This window comes from Sturnira hondurensis, unplaced genomic scaffold, assembly GCF_014824575.4.
Source record: "Sturnira hondurensis isolate 20B ecotype Veracruz unplaced genomic scaffold, ASM1482457v3 Scaffold0022215, whole genome shotgun sequence".
Lineage (NCBI taxonomy): Eukaryota > Metazoa > Chordata > Mammalia > Chiroptera > Phyllostomidae > Sturnira > Sturnira hondurensis.
The window spans coordinates 10,120,369-10,137,718 of NW_028094846.1; the positions used below are offsets into that span (position 1 = coordinate 10,120,369).

The 17,350-nt window shown below is 37.3% G+C and overlaps 1 protein-coding gene across 2 annotated transcripts in view; it reads left to right on the forward strand.

Moving 5' to 3' along the window:
* The window catches only part of XPR1 (xenotropic and polytropic retrovirus receptor 1), a 150,790-nt gene that overhangs the window by 110,547 nt on the left and 22,893 nt on the right, over positions 1-17,350 (forward strand). For both annotated transcript variants that reach the window (XR_005064837.1, XM_037034977.1), the window contains exons 10-11: positions 1,040-1,211; positions 2,345-2,539. Coding sequence is in view for 1 of the 2 variants with exons in the window: in XM_037034977.1 (XP_036890872.1) it covers positions 1,040-1,211; positions 2,345-2,539 (367 nt within the window). In the remaining variant the exon portion in view is untranslated. The remainder of the gene's footprint in view (positions 1-1,039; positions 1,212-2,344; positions 2,540-17,350) is intronic.

Below are 17,350 nucleotides of genomic sequence, written 5' to 3' on the forward strand. Positions count from 1 at the left end.
AAAAGCTAGGTCTCAGGCTGAATATGTCTACTAAATGAATATAGCTAGACGGCAGGACAGCTACAGATTTATTTTGGCTACTTAGAATTCCTTGTTTTAGGAGTCCATTATTACCTGTACTAGATAGAAAGGGTCCAACAGGGTGAAGATTAAAGTTCCCTTTATCCTGTCTTCACTCAAGTCCTCCCAAGGCATTCTGCACAAATTGAGGTTTTTTCTGGTGATTACATTAGTATCTAATCACGCCTCTCTCTGCAGTGTGTGGATTTCTCTTTGCAGTGGTTAACAGGTTTCCACCGAAGAGGTTAGGATGAGTTTGTTGTAGGGGATATGAGAAATACCTATTTCATAGAATTGTTACAGTTAGTGGATTATGAGAAATGCATTATGAGAAAAATACACAACATGGATTAGTGCTCAATACATTTAACCTGAATTCATTGTTTTCATAATAGTAGGGTATGGGCTGATTTTTGTGGTATAATTTTAAGACAAATAACATCATCACATGGCATTAATGAAAAGAAAGTGATTTTGGTTAGAGAAGGTATTCTCCAGACTGTGAGAGGAACCATCCTTTCCCTTACTCTCAGTACTTTGTAGGTGAGGGAGTGCCTAGCTACCATCCCAGCTAAGATGGGAGAGTATTTCAGAAATTATCATAACACATGGGCTTCCAGTAGAATTTACCTTAGAGCCTAATGTTACACATCCTATCAGCACTTCCACCTTCTGCCATTCTCTGCTTTCAACTTGAGCCCTTCACACTCTCTGCTTTCTGTTTTCTAAGTGTAGCTAGTTCTGCCTTTCCCCACCCCACCCCCCTTTATTTCCTTTCTTAGTTATGCATTCAGCTCATTCCCTTTACTGCTAATTCTCAACCTAGCCACTGTTGCCAGGTCCCTGTGTTTATGATTGATTCATTGGTTGCCATTTTATTAGCTAAAGTAATCGTGCTGCATGGTCAGACATGAATTAGAGAAATTTAATATAAATGTTCTTGTTTCTCTGTGTTCCAATTTTTCTTTCTTTCTCCCAGTTTCGAGTATTTACAGCCCCCTTCCATAAGGTAGGCTTTGCTGATTTCTGGCTGGCCGATCAGCTGAACAGCCTGTCAGTGATACTGATGGACCTGGAATATATGATCTGCTTCTACAGTTTTGAGCTCAAATGGGATGAAAGTGGGGGCCTGTTGCCAAATAATCCAGCAGGTAGGGTATGAATGTGCATCCACACTGCTAAACCGCCAGTGCAAACCAGGAAATACTGGGTGTGGGAACTGAGACATGCAAGAGCGTGGTGAAAGCTCCTCCAGTAGTATTGCAAATTTAATTACATGTGCTTGGCACTCTTAGACATCTCTGTCTGATTTTATTTGCCTCTTAAATTATGTTATGATTTTAGCCATTCATTTGCCAAGAGATTTACAGCTTACACTTAAAGAATTCTAAAACTAAAATATTCTGGTACATTAGTAGTTGTATCACAAATGCTTTAGTGACAGTTGCCTCCCAGTATTGCTTTTTAATGATCAAAAATACTGATTATTGAGAGTTAGATCAAGTGCTTTGAGAAAGCCACATGTCTGTTTTTTATTTCACTGGGAACCTTGTTGTTCTGCTGGCTCTTTTTTCCCACTCCTAGTTTGTACCAAAAGTTCAAGATATAATAAAGGAACGTTGCCTTAATGACAAAGACCAAATTTAGACAGCTTATGTAACACCCGACTAACAAAAGTTAGTGAAGTCAGTGCCAACATTTTCATTGATTGCCAGCAGATGACAGCTGTATTGTAGGTTGATCACACTGTAATGCATTCCCGGAATCTGAAGAAAAACTGATTTGTCAACTTCATTCTTCTCATTTAAAAATACATCTGCCTTTCATGTTTTAGAAAGGAGTATAGACGCATGAAAAACCTATAGCAGATAGATTATAGTGGGTTGGAGTTCATGAAATTGACTGGAGTCACCAGTGACATTTATTTGTAGGCTTTCCAGATGTTTTTCAGATACAGGGCTAATTGTTTTCTCTTTGAGTGGTATACTCATCTTCCAATTTCATTATGGTTTTACCACACTGCAGAGAAATGATTCCAGAAGAGATAGTCAGAAACCTGGGGTGGCAGATTTGCCCAGTAGGTCCTTCCTGTGTATTTTACCTTCTCTCCTGGGCTTATTTACCACTGAAAAGATTAAGAATAAAGCAGGTACAAAGAGGAAAGTGATTCTGAAACCCATGCTCCTTGATTCTGTAGACTTGCTGGTAGTTACGGTATATGACTAAGTGATGTGAACAAGTTATTTTTTTAATTGTAAATTTTTGTTCTTTGAAATCTTCACAGAGCCAGAAGTTTGCCACAAATACTCCTATGGTGTGCGGGCCATTGTTCAGTGCGTTCCGGCTTGGCTTCGCTTCATCCAGTGCCTGCGCCGATACCGGGACACGAAAAGGGCCTTTCCTCATTTAGTCAATGCTGGGAAATACTCTACCACTTTCTTCATGGTGACGTTTGCGGCCCTTTACAGCACTCACAAAGGTATTCTATGACTGCCTCTGAAGAGATTTTTCAAAACCCAGATTTTCACTCCTTAAGTCTGTTTCTAACTCTGCATACTTTTTCACTGAAATTCCAGTCCCCTCAGCTATACTAGTTTGTTCTTGGACACAATTTTAGTCTCATTCCAATATTTACTAACAGGTACCACTAAAAAGAATCAGAGTCTTCTGGAATAGAAGGATTTGTGATAATGTTTAAAATCCTGAATCATGTTTAATGGGTTCAGTCTTTGTGGGTTTTCATTTGATTTTTTAGACTTGTTCATTAACGAGGTTGGGAAATGCTAGGTGAAAAAGGGTCCCTCTGGCAATCATGTATATTTTTAATTGCTTTCCTTTACCAAGTTGTAGGGAGTGTTTCCAGCCCATTTAGCTGCAAATTGAGTTCTCTGATCTCTCTAGTTTCTTATCTCCATGGCAACCAGTTATTACTTGAGATTGCTCTTATGTTGGGAGGAGAAAAAAGCTTTTAGTTCTGAGCCACATGCAGTCACAGCTTTTGAATTTTTAACCTTTTTCGAAGAACTGTCTGTCAAAGATCTTGCTTCCTTTTACTAAAATGCATCCTTTGTCTATTTGAATCAGTGTCAGCCCACACCTGAGAGCCTGCACTGTCATCAGTGGGCTGTAGAGAAATGCTACTAATGGAAATTATCACCATTCTTTTTACATTCTTTGGTAAATTTTGTTGGTAACTTTTTTTTTGGAGACACTGTATTTTAAGAGCCGTAGTGTTCTAGAACTGCCACTTACCTAAAGTGTATCTAATGGTCCTGGAAGATTAGGGAGGTGGTTTTTTCATGAGGCTTTCGATTTGGTCTCCAGAACACATTATAACACATTTCCACTTTTTGCAGTAGATTCTGTGAGTACAGTAATGTTGATAATGCAGCTAATAATCTTACCACTAAGTAAGTGCTTTTGTTAATCATTTAACTAAGCACCTCAGTGAAGGAAGCACATCCTTAAAACTCTCATAATTTTAATTCTTGATGAGGAATGCTGGTACTCAGCTGGGGGTGCATCATGATTTGGTTATTACTAGAGGGTATTACTAGAGAATTTGTGAATTAGGCAGCTAATTTGATCCATGGAACCTGATAGCTCAAGAACCTTTTACTTTTCTCCCATTCTGGATAAAAATCAGTACTGTTTTTTGGTTGGAATTTAGGGTTTATCTTCAACTATACTGATACCATTTAATAAGAAGCTAAAATCTGAATTCATCAAATCTGCAAATACTCCAAATTTAAAGACCTAAGGCTTAAAGCAGTAATTTGGATATATTGTAGTTTCAGACTTTTTTTGCTCATATACCCCTTCAAAGAATTTTTTAAACTATAATTCGACTGTTTTAAACCATTGTTATTTAATAATCATTAATTTTTGGACATTTTGCATTATAAGTTTAAATAACAAAAATATAGTTTCCAGTATATTTTAATTGTTCACATTTTAAAACAAAACTGCTAAATGTTTTACTAAATGTTTCTTAGTAATCTAAATATAAAAGTATGATACTTAGCATGATTTATTTTTTAAATGAAGTATTTCTCTCAGTTACAAAATTTATATCTATTTCCCACTGAACTTTACTTTAAATTATTAATTTTCTATTACTAGAAAGTGCTATGAGATTAAATTTTTCTTTCTCTCTTATAATTATCATCACCCTGATTATTATCTGTAGTTGATCAAAGTAATATTATAGCCCTGGCTGGTATAGCTCAGTGGATTGAGCATAGGCCTGCAATGAAAGAGTTGCTGGTTTGATATCTAGTCAGGGCACATGTCTGGGTTGTGGGCCAGGTCCCCAGTGGGGGGCACAAAGGGGACAGCCACACATTGATGTCTCTCTCCCTCTCTTTCTCCTTTTCCTCTCTGAAAAAAAAATTAAATCTTTTGAAATAATAATAATAATATAAGTATATTATAAATTTTAATAATTATTACACATCTTAATGAAGTAAATTTATATATCTTGTTAATATTATATTTTTCAGTTTTTACATAAGTTAACTGTGAAAAACTTTATTAACTTTGCTGTATAGATGAGAATCAAAGTTCTGTTGTTCCAGTGTTACTCCATTTTTTTGGACAAGTCCTGAGTTTTGTGACCAAGAAATTGCATAGTAGTCTATTGTCAGTAATTAATTTTAGTCATCTGTCAAGATTTTTTGTTGAAAATAACTGAATAAAGTAAAGAATTGAGCATAAACTGAGTGAAAAAGGATTTGTTAACTAGCCACTAGAGTCATTCACTTTCTGTTTCTGGACAGTATACCAAAAAGCTTGTGTAGAATCAATATGATATTTGATTTTAGAGGCTCCTTGTTTAGCCAGACGTGTTCGAGAAACAATTAGGAAAATCAAAATATTGTTAATTTTAGTAATGTTGGCCAACGCAGTGTTTTTTGATGAAATGCTTTTACCCTATCACATTCTTTGGAGGAAAAAAACAGTCTTGGAACTGTAGGTAATACTCATTCAATTTATAGAGAATATCTGCCATGTACCCTAATTAGAATACCAGTTGGCCATATTAGAAAAAGTTTTTATTTAAATTTACGTATTTAAATGCACTCCTCTATAAACACCTCACTTCTTAATTCGAAGTGAGTGGGTAGGTAGGTGCAGAGAGAGAGAGAGTAAGCATCCTTCAGTAAGTATTACTGAGAGTATTCTATGCACCAGGCTCTGCTGGGCACTAAGAATAGAGCAACAAACAAAACATGATTCTTACCCTTAATAATTTATACTCCACTAGGGGAAATAATCAAGTTAAAAAGGATTAATTGGACTTCCGCCAAGATGGAGGCATAGGTGGAAACACTGTGCCTTCTCCCACAACCAAGTTTGAATACAACAAAGGTTTGGAGAAACAAAGACACAACCAAAGGACAGAAAATTGAATTATACGGAAGTCCGACAACATCTAACCGTTCAATGGGGACAGTAAGAGGAGCGGAGCCAGCAGCGAGCAGGGTCGGGCAGGACAGGGCCCCCGACCCAGGCGCGCAGGCAGACAAGAACCAGTTGGGGTGCGGGGCAGACTGCGGGCGCATATTCGCGCACAGCGAGACAGACCACGCAGGCCCCAGGGGGCGAGGGCTGACGGTGGTGGCACACTCGCGAGCAGTGGGACGAAACGCGTGGGCCAGGTGATGGCAGCAACTGCGGCACCGGTGAGGGCCCTGGCGGCAGGCGGGGGACAGGACGCCATAGTCCCTCTTTGACCCCGCCCCCACATACAGCGTCACAACCCAGCGACTTAGTTGCCCTGCTCTAGTGAACACCTTAGGGCTCCGATCCTGCTATGGAACAGGCACGAACAGCCCAAAAGATGGCACAGGAAGAACACAAAGTCCAAGAGCCAATAACTCTCAGCGACCAAGAAATTGCCAGCCTCTCAGAAGCACAATTCAGGACACTATTTATCAGGATGCTCACAGAACTGGTAGATTATAGTCACAAATTAGAGGAACAAAGTCACAAATTAGAGGAATATATGAAGGCTAAACTAATTGAAATGAAGGGAGATGCACAGGAAACCAATAGTGATGGAAAGGAAACGGGGACTCAAATCAATGGAATGGACCAGAAGGAAGAACAAAACATCCCACCAGAAAGGAATGAAGAAATGAGAATTCAAAAAAATGAGGAGAGGCTTAGGAACCTCCAGGACATCTTTAAACGTTCCAACATCCGAATTATAGGGGTACCAGAAGGGGGAAAGAAACAGCCACGAGTGGAAAACGTATTTGAACAAATAATAAAGGAGAACTTCCCCAGTCTGGCAAAGGAAATAGACTTCCAGGAAATCCAGGAAGCTCAGAGAGTGCCAAAGAAGTTGGACCCAAGAAGGAACACACCAAGGCACATCATAATTACATTAGCCAAGACCAAAATGAAGGAGAGAATCCTAGAAGCATCAAGGGATAAGGGGACAGTCACCTACAAAGGAGTACCCATCAGACTGTCAGCGGATTTCTCAAAAGAGACCTTACAGGCAAGAAGGGGCTGGAAAGAAGTATTCCAAGTCATGAAATCCAAAGACCTACAGCCAAGATTGCTTTATCCAGCAAAACTTTCATTTAGAATGGAAGGACAGATAAAGTGCTTCTCAGATAAGGTCAAGTTCAAGGAGTTCATCATCACCAAGCCCTTATTATATGAAATGCTAAAGGGACTTATATAAGAAAAAGAAGATGAAAAATATGAACAGTGAAAGGACAGCAAACACACAGTTATTAACAACCACACCTAAAACAAAAGCAAACCAAGAGGACAGCTAGATCAGGAGTGGAACCATAGAAATGAAGAACACATGGAGGGTTAGAAACAGGGGGGTGGGAGGGGGAGAAGGAGGGAGAAGGCACAGAAAATAGCATAGATGGTAGGTAGAAAATGGATAGGGGGGAGGGCAAGAATAGTGGGGGAAATATAGAATCTAAAGAACTTGAGACACGTGGTTATAAACTAAGGGGGGCAGAATGGTGGGGGAGGGAGGGTGTGGGTGGAAGGGATTGAAGGGGGGGAATAGAACAACTGTAATGGTATAATCAATAAAATATATTAAAAAAATAAATAAAAAAAATAAAAAGGTTTACAAAAAAAATAAATAGAAATAAAAAGGATTAATTGGTTATACAACAGTTCGACTATACTTAAGACTTCTGAACTGTACGCCTAGAAATGGTTAAGGTGGTAAATTTTATGCTTATGTGTTTTTTATCATGATGATAATTTTTAAAAAGATCATTTTCAAAATTTAGAAATAAAGGGTAAAGAGGTAAGTAAAGTACTAGGAAAACCTACACACAGCACGAGTCCATAACACAGCCTCTAGACCTCTTGGGATCGGGAGTACCGAGAAGACAGCCCAGAAGTCAAGCTGTCCACATTGAGTGAGGGAGGATTCCAGTTATCCCAGTAGGTGTTTTGCCCAGGGCCGTGTAATTTGTGAGTGGTGGGAGTGTTACTGTTTCCCAGTGCTGTTCATCTTCTGCCTAGGGCTGTTTTTATTTCTCCCCAAAGCCACACCTTTAAAATGTAATAATGATATCTATTCCGTTTACTTCACAATTTGTAAGGGTTAAATAAGGTAATGTACATGAAATCACCTTCTGTGCTCTAACTTAACTACATAATTGGAATTTATCATTAAGTGAAATATAATTCTCTTTGCTATATAGAGCTGGTATATGTATGTTTTTCTTTGTGCAAAATCTTTGTAAGAGAAACCCTTTTGATCACCTTTCAGTTGGGGGCAGGGCTTGTATAGGGCAAGTATCAATTAGAAATGTGTTTGGCTTTTTGTTCAAGTAACACGTTTACTCACTGAACTTGACTTACATACCCACGGTAAAATTTTTTTAAAAGCATGCAGTTTTTAGATAAACCATTGAGTATATAGCTTAACCATATCTAAATTTTTCTAAATTTAAAGAAAAACACTTTTTGTAGTGCCTCATGATAAGTATTTATAGTACAATTTTTTTTTTTAACCAAAAAGCCTAAAAGGGGTGGGGGCAAAAATTGAAAAGAGAACTCAGTGACAACAGAAAATTTGATAGTGATTATCAGAAGTATTACTTGATTTATGTTGCTTTCTTGGGCAGTATTCCAAGAGAAAAGGCATCAGAAAACATGAACTTTGGAAATAATCAATGGCCAAAAGAATAGGATCTGTAAGAATGGTTAATGAGGCAGATCTTTTTCTATGGAGTGTGAAAGTACTATTATGACAAAGGGTAAGTTTTATGAGGAGAGAAATGTGGAAGATGGAGAAGTAACCTTGTTCAAACTCAGGGATATGAGTCTTTTCAGAGCACTAACCTATAAGAGTTACCATAGTAACAGCATTATTGGGGGGTATTTTCAAGATTTTTTTCCAAAGGTATGTCTTATATTATCTGCATAATTTATAAAAATGGGGGCACAGGAGTTAACTCTGTACCTAGAATCATTTTTTTTAAAGTTAGAAAAGTAGCTTAGGCCCATTTTAGGGAGACTGTGATAATATGGCCCTCACTTGTTGCAATAAGAAGGAAGCACATTTTAAACATTTCAGTATATTTTCTTTTCCATCATTGATTTTAGAAACAAAGGAATGCAGTTAGCAGCCAATCTCCATATTTTAAGAATTCACATCATTACAAGCTTAAATTTGATGCCAAATCCTTCAGGTTTTTTGCTAGAATTGGGATTAGAAGAGACAGGAAAGTGTTTTAAATGGTTTTTGTGTGTCCTTGAGGTTTCTTGGCTTTGGCGAGGAAAAGCCTGTGGGAGGTACCATAATAGAGAAAGCCATTGTGTAGTCGCTTCCACCGCATTGATGGGGAGAGAGCACTTCATTAGGTTTTCTGTTTTTCATTTACAGTTTGTAACATTCTAAAATACTCACACATTCTTAGTGTATTTTACTCTCTGCTGTTCCCCAAATATATAAAATAATAAACTTTTAAAAATGCTTCATATTTTACTTTAAACTTTATTGTTATTTGCTCTTAGACTTTTTAAAGACAGTTGGAGGGGGGAGCGATTTTCTGCTGACTTAAAAGCTGAGTTCATTTATGTTTGCTTGTTGTTTTCCACCCAGATCCCTTCCCGGTCCCTTCTTGTTTAACATTCTGGAAGGGGCGCTGTGCCCCTAATGAGGATTCCCCCGCAGTAGCTCAGGGCCCTCAGTGCACACAGTTGCCCCATTGTTGTGAGCAGGCACACAGAGTGCTGGGGTCCTTCCTCCCGGGGGCAGCCAGCCTGCTACCCTCCTTCTACCCTGAATAGGGCTGCTGCGCCCGAGTTTCCAAATTTTAGTCTTGTACTATAACAGAAACAGTAACTTTTTAAAAAACTCTCCAGGGAAACTTTTGTTCTTTTTTTTTTTAAAGACTTACACAAAAATATTTTTAAGTCATTTGGGTAAATGTTTTTATTTTTGGCTTACTGTTGAAAGTAGCTCAAATCTTTAACCCTTTTGAAATTTGATATTCTGTTGTAATTTCTCTATCTTAATGCAGAAGAAGTAGATTATTGTATCACAATAAGAAACATTATTTTAGAATTTATCATTTGTCAATATTAGCTTAAATCTTGCAGATGCCATAAAATCAATTGTTTGATATCATTTGCTTCTGATGATTAATTTGACTTTAAGAAGTATTTCTTGAGTAGCTTTTCTCTACTTGGCATTGTGCTAATTTAAAATACTACACTAGCGCTAGTTGGTGTGGCTCAGTGAATTGAGCGCCGGCCTGAGAACCATAGGGGTGCCGGTTAAATTCCCATGCATCCAATTCCGGGGTGCATGCCTGGGTTGCGGGCCAGGTCCCCAGTGGGGGATGTGCAGGAGGCAACTACACATTGATGTTCCTCTCCCTCTGTTTCTCTCTTATTTCCCCTCGCTCTAAAAATAAAATCTTAAAAAAAGATAAAATAAAATACTACACTAACAATCCCATTATATTTTACCTTAAATTGCTTTAAAAATAGAGCTTTGAATAACAATTTTCTTTGTATCTTCTCTTGTGCTCCTTTTTTCCTTACCCCTGGCAACCACTAATATGTTCTCCATTTAATAATCTTGTCATTCCAAGAGTGCCATGTGAGTGGTATCATACAGTCCTGTAACTGTTTGAGATCTGCTACTTTTTAACTCAGCACAATTGTCTGGAGACTCATCTGGGTTTTTTGCTTGAATTGATAGTTTGTTCCTTCTTATTGCTGAGTAGTATTCCATGGTATTGGGGGCATCATTGTTAAACCATTCACCGACTGAATAACAGTGATGTTGTTCCCAATTTCAGCTCTTGTGACTAGAGCTGCTGTGTACATTCATGTACAGGGTTTTGGTGAACATAAATTGTCACTTCTCTGTGATAAATGCCCAAGAGTGTAATTTCTGGGTAATATATTAGCTGCATGTTTAGTTTTTTAAGAACTACCAAACTATTTTCAGAATGGCTATACCATTTTATATTCTCATCATCAATAATAATGATGAGAATATAAAGTGATCTAGTTTCTTGCCAGCATTTTATGACATCACTATTTTTTTAATCCTCCCCCAAGGATATATTTATTGATTGGAGAGAGAGAGAGAAAGGGGTTGTGGGGGGCAGCGAAAGAGAAACATTGATATGAGAGAAACATTGATCAGTTGCATCTCATACACACCCTGACCAGGGATGAAACCCACAACCTAGGCATGCGCCCTGACCTGGAATCCAATCCCAGCCTTTTGGTGTTTGGGGTAATGCTCCAACCCACTGAACTACCCAGCCAGGGTGATGTCATTGCTTTTATTTAAGCCATCATGGTGGGTGTGTAGTGATATCTCATTGTGGTTTTAATTTTGTAGAACCTTTTTTGAAATGCTTATTTGCCATCTGTATGTCTTCTTCCGTGAAATATCTATTTGTGTCTTTTGCCCATTTTCTAATTGGATTATTTGGTTTTTTATTATTGAGTTTTTATAGTTCTTTATATGTTTTAGATACTAGCCCTTTATTAAATAATGTTTACTAATATTTTCTCCTTGTATTTTAAAAAATGATTGATCACCTTGATTTTTTAGTAGTTTTAGATTTACAGAATAATTGAGCAGCTAGTACATAGAGTTCCATGTACCTGCCCTACCCCACTCCTACCCACCCCACTTTTGCACACAGATTCCCGTTACTAACATCTTTCACTAGGGTGATACATTTGTTACGTTTAATAACCAATATTGAAGATTCTTATTATCTATAGCCCCTAGTTTACATTAAGACCCACTCTTTGTGATGTCCAGTTCTATGGGTTTTGACAAACACATACTGAAATGTATCCAGCATTACAGTTTCATGTAGAAGAGTTTTATTATCCTAAAAATCTCCTGTGCTCCACCTGTGTACTCCTCTCTTTCCTCCCCCCGAGCAACCACTGATCTTTTTACTATCTCTGTAGATGTGCCTTTTCCAAAATGTCGTGTGGTTGGAACCATACGGGATGTAACCTTTTCAGACTGTCTTCTTTCACTTAGGAAGAGACATTTAAGGTTCTTCCGATGCCTTTTTGTACTTGGTAGCTCGTTTCTTTTTATTGCTGAACAATATTCCATTGTATGGGTATATTGGTCTGTTCATTCACCTGCTGATGGACATCTTTGTTGCTTCTAATTTTTGGTGATTATGAATAAATCTGCTGTAAATGTCTATGTGCTAATTTTGTATGGTCATGACTTTTCACCTCAACCTGGGAGTGCTGTTGTTAGATGTTATGGTAAGACTGTTACTGGCTTTGTGAGGAACTGCCAGGCTCTTTCCCAGATTGGCTGCCAGAAATGAATGAGGGTTCCTGTTGCTCCATATTTTGGTGTTGTCAGTTTTTTGGATTTTAGCCACTTTAATAGGTGTGTAATGGTATCTCATTGCTGTTTTAATTTGTAATTCCTTAATGACATATGGTGTTGAGCATCTTTTCATATGGTTATTTGCTCTGTGTTATACACCTTTGATAAGTGGTTTGTTCAGATCTCTTAACAATTTTTATTTGAGCTGTTTTATTAGTGTTGTTTTAGGAGTCCTTTGTGTATTTTGGATACAAGTCATTGGGTAATATTTGTGACTATTTTCTCCCAGTCTGCAGCTTTTCTATTCATCCTTTTAACATGATCTTTCACAAAGCAAAAGTTTTTAATTTTGGTGAAGTCAAGTTTATCAGTTTCTCCTTTTGAGGATCATGCCTTTGATTTTAAATCTAAGAATTCTTTGCCTAGCCCTAGGTCCTGTAGGTTTTCCGGGTTTTTTTCCCTTGTTTTATAGTTTTATGTCTTACATTTAAATTTGTGAAGTTTTGAGTTAATTTTTGTGAATGGTATGAGACAGGTTGAAGCATATTTTTGCCTGTGGATGTCCAGTTGCTCCAGTACCTTTCGTTGAAAGGGCTATCGTTCCTCTGTTAAAGTGCTTCTGTGCCTTTGTCAAAGGTTATATTTGTGTGGGTCCATTTCTAGACTCTCTTCTGTTCCATTGATCTGTAATCTGTACCTCGCCAATTCCACACAGTGTTGATTACTGTAGTCATATAAGAAGCCTCGAAATTGGGTAGACTCATTCCTCCAACTTCATTACTCTTTTTCAAAATTGTTTTGACTATTCTAGTTCTTTTTTCTTTTATATATACATTTAGAATAATACTGTCTATATCTACAAAATGTCTTCCCACAATTTTAATAAGAATTGTGTTAAACCTGTACATATCAGTCTGGGGGAAATTGACATTTTTACTGTGTTGAGTTTTCCAGTCCATGAATATGTTCTCTCTCTACATTTATGATGAGGGGAACCCCTCCAAAAAACAGAACTGTCTTCTGGAAGGCAGGCTCCCTGTAGTGCAGGCTTCCCCTGCTAGGCAGGTGTTCTAGTAACCTATCTGTATCAGTGTACCAACTGAAGTGGTTATAAGAGGCTGTGTTTGGCTTCAGGGAAATTTTTTTTTAAGACTCAACATATTTGCCCATTTCATGATGAGTGATTGACAAGTGCACCTGCCCCACTGCACTGAATGTTTAGCAGCTTTTGACCAAAATGGACATTGCCCCGTGCCCCACACTCCTTATTCACCTGATCTCGCCCCAAGTGACCTACTTTTGTTTCCCCTAATGAAAAAAGTCCCCAAAGGGAAATGTTTTGCCAGTGTGAAAGAGGTGAAACAAAAAAATAGCAGAAGCACTTCAGTGACTTCAAAACCTGTTTTTGAGCAGTGGAAAAAATGTCTCTGTAGGTATATTGCATCGAGTGGAGGGTACTTTGAAAGGGACTGAATATTAAACATGAAAGAATAAGTACATAAATTTTTAATAAATAAATTCCAGGTATTTTGGACCCCCCTTGTATTTAGATCTTTCATTTTTCATCAACATTTTGTGTTTTTCAATGTACCAGTATTTTACATATTTTTGAGTGATTGTCAAGTATGGTATTGTATTGTTAAATGTTGGTGGTGCCCATGTGTTCATTGCTAGTGTACATGGAGATACACTGATTTTAGTATGTCTGTCTTATCTCCTGTGCCCGTGCTGAATTCATTCATTCTAAGAGTTTTTTGTTGTGTTTTGTTTTGTTTGGGGGATTATCTACATAGACAATCATGTTATCTACAATAGGGGCAGTTTCAGTTCTCTCTTTCCAATCTCTGTGCCTTTTATTTTCTTTCTTCACCTTGTTGTTTTGGCTCAAGCTGCCAGTACTGTGTTTGAGAGCAGGTGTCCTAGCCTCATTTTCAGTCTTAGGGGAAGTATTCAGGTTTTCATTAGTAGATATAAGTAAAATTTCCCAGCTAATGCTGTAGGTTTTCTTGTTAAGGAAGCTTTATCACGTTGGGCAAGTTCTCCTCTATTCCTATTTTTTTCTGAGAGTTTTTTTATGTCATAAATGAGAGTTGAAGTTTTTTCAAATGCTCTTTCTAGATGTTTTGATATGATCCTGTGATTTTTCCCTGAGTTTTATTTAGCCCATTGCTTTGGTGAGTTGTATTACTGATTTTTTGTTAATATTGAGCTAGCCTTGCAACTCTGAAATAAATACCACTTGGTCATGGTATATAATGATTTTTTGCTTATATCTTGTTAAGGATTCTGTTTGCTTATATCTTGTTAAGGACTTTTGTGTCTGTATTCATGAGGGATTTTGGTCTGAGGGGCTTGTCTTATTTTGGTGGTTTCACCACTGTCTGCATATACATGACTCCCAAATCTGTGTCTCAAGATTATTTTACTTTTTAGTTTTCTAGACATTTTTCACCTTGATGTCTCATAGGTACCTCAAAGTCAACATGTTCAAAACTGATTTTTTTCCTCAGCTTTTTTCAGGGAAAAAAATTTTTCCCAGAGATATTTTCCATCTCATTTTATGACACTCTCCCACCCAGTTACCCATGTTAAAAATGAGGAGTTACCCTTGACTCTGCTCTTTTTCTTACCTCCACAGTTCAATTCTTGCTCATTTGAGTTCCCCAAATTTGTTCTCAAATTTTGTCAGACGTCTCTGTCCCTTGTACTTCCATTCAGTTCTAGTCCTCAGTATTTCTCATCAGGCTACTGAATGAGCTTTCTGATTAGTACTTCTTCCAGAGTTTACTTTTCAAATTCGTTGTCCCCTCTAATATCTACCACTGACTGCATTACTCAGTAATATAGCTTACTAACCACATTATTCAGTGATACAGCTTCAGTAATACAGCAGCTACCGAGCACTCGAGTGTGCCTAGTCTAAACCAAGGTGTGCTGTGTGAAGTACAACTGGACTTTGAATGCTTACTATACAAAAAAAGAGTGTAAAGGTCTTATTAATAATNTCCCACCCAGTTACCCATGTTAAAAATGAGGAGTTACCCTTGACTCTGCTCTCTCTTACCTCCACAGTTCAATTCTTGCTCATTTGAGTTCCCCAAATTTGTTCTCAAATTTTGTCAGACGTCTCTATCCCTTGTACTTCCATTCAGTTCTAGTCCTCAGTATTTCTCATTGGGCTACTGAATGAGCTTTCTGATTAGTACTTCTTCCAGAGTTTACTTTTCAAATTCATTGTCCCCTCTAATATCTACCACTGACTGCATTACTCAGTAATATAGCTTACTAACCACATTATTCAGTGATACAGCTTCAGTAATACAGCAGCTACCGAGCACTCGAGTGTGCCTAGTCTAAACCAAGGTGTGCTGTGTGAAGTACAACTGGACTTTGAATGCTTACTATACAAAAAAAGAGTGTAAAGGTCTTATTAATAATTTTATATTGAATAAATGTTAAAATAGCATTTTAGATAAAGTATTAATTTTACCTGCTTTTGGTATATAAAATGTTTACTAGAAAATGTAATATTACATATGTAACTCTTCCTCCAGCTTTTCACATGGTTTGCTCCTTCTTATTATTCAGGTATCAACTTAGAGACCTTTTCTGCATGACCACTATCTAAAGGGATTTTTTCAGTTTCCTTCATATCACCATGTTCTGTGTTCTTCATAGTACTTTTCACTGTCTGAAGTCATCTTGTATATTTGTATATGTGGTAGTTATCTAAGTAGGAAATTTCACTAAGTAGGAAATATCTGGTATAGGGTAGGTGTTCGTTTACTGAATGGATGGTTTCTACTCTGTTTAGTGTGGCTCTCTCAGTCTCATAAACCCAGTTAAACTAAAGTTTTAACTTTCAAGACATGGCTCAAGCAGAGCCTCCTGCAGGAAGCCTCCCCTGGTTGTTCCCCGGAAGCCTGGTTTATTGACTACCCCCTCTAAGCACAATTCTACAATCGCACTTACACATTGTTTATATTTACTTTTTATCTCTCTTTTTTTACACTTGGTCCTTAATAATTCTTCAGTACATCCCCATTCTCTAAAATATACCTGGTTACCCAGTGGACATTCAACTTATATTTGTTTAATCAAGAATTAAACAACATTTTGGGGCAGTTAATCTTAAGTATTTTAACTATGTAATATATACAGCTTAAAAGTAGGCACTCAGTAAATATTTGTTGAATAAATAGATGAATTCCTATTTACTATTTTTCTTTTTTACTGTAAAACAATATAGCAACATTAAGACTTGTTTAAATCATTTATTAAATATCACCACCCTAATAGCAACTATTTTCTTAGCCCATTTTCTTTTTAATTATACATGTAAAACATAAATATGTATACACCACTGTAAAAATTAAATTCGAGTAATATAGAAATACATAAAATTAAAAGTCCCTTTAATAATCTTATTTCTCTCAGGAGAGATAATCACTTCTGTCTTTTTCTATAAACACGATTTTATATACAGTGTGAAATAATATGTATATAGTTTTAAATTGTCTTTTTACATTCCTGATAAATGTTTCTTATGTCATTACTTAGTAGTTTTATGGAACTGTTTTTGGGGGGCGGTTTATTTTTAGAGTTGAGATGGACTTAGAGAAGCAACGCTGTGTAATACAAAAATATTCCTTGGATAAAGGTTCCTGTTTTTAGCTTCCTCATTTATCCTTAGGTCTAATGATTTTTATTTTTGTCTCAATCATTTTGAGGTTAGAATTTCCTATAAGTCACCAAGTTGGAAAGAGAAGAGTCTGTGTTTAAACCCAGGTCTTCTAAGTTCAAACCAGTTATTTTTCCACTTACTGTCTCTCTAACCTTCAGCTTTCTTTTTTTTTAAATTTTTTACTTCTTTTATTTTTTTTTTAAGATTTTATTTATTTATTTACCTTTAGAGGGGAAGGAGAGAGGGAGAGAAACATCAATGTATGGTTGCCTTTTGTGCGTTCCCTGCTGGGAGTTGGCCTGCAGGGAACTGGCCTGCAACCCAGGCATGTGCCCTGACTGGGAATCAAACCGCGATCCTCAGGTTCGCAGGCCTGTGCTCAATCCACTGAGCTACACCAGCCAGGAACCTTCAGCTTTCTTAACTGTGAAGTAGGAGCAGCAATGCCTGTCTGCCTGCCCTGAGGGTGAGCATGGCAGTCACCTGGGAAGGGGAGTCAATACGTGGGACCTCATGTGTTAACTAACTATGATCCACTAACGGTCAGGGAAATGCCTATATCCATTAATTTTCAGAAGCTATATTAATCTCTCAATTCAGTGGTTTGATTTTTTAGGTAATAGGAATAGAACTAGGATTTGCTAGATGCCAAACTCATTCATACTGTTTAGCTATATATCTTTGGGCTTGTAAAACAGTGTCCAGTCTGTGGTTTGGTTTCTTATGTAATTTCAAATTACAACTAGTAAATTATGACCAGAGTAGGAAGGTTT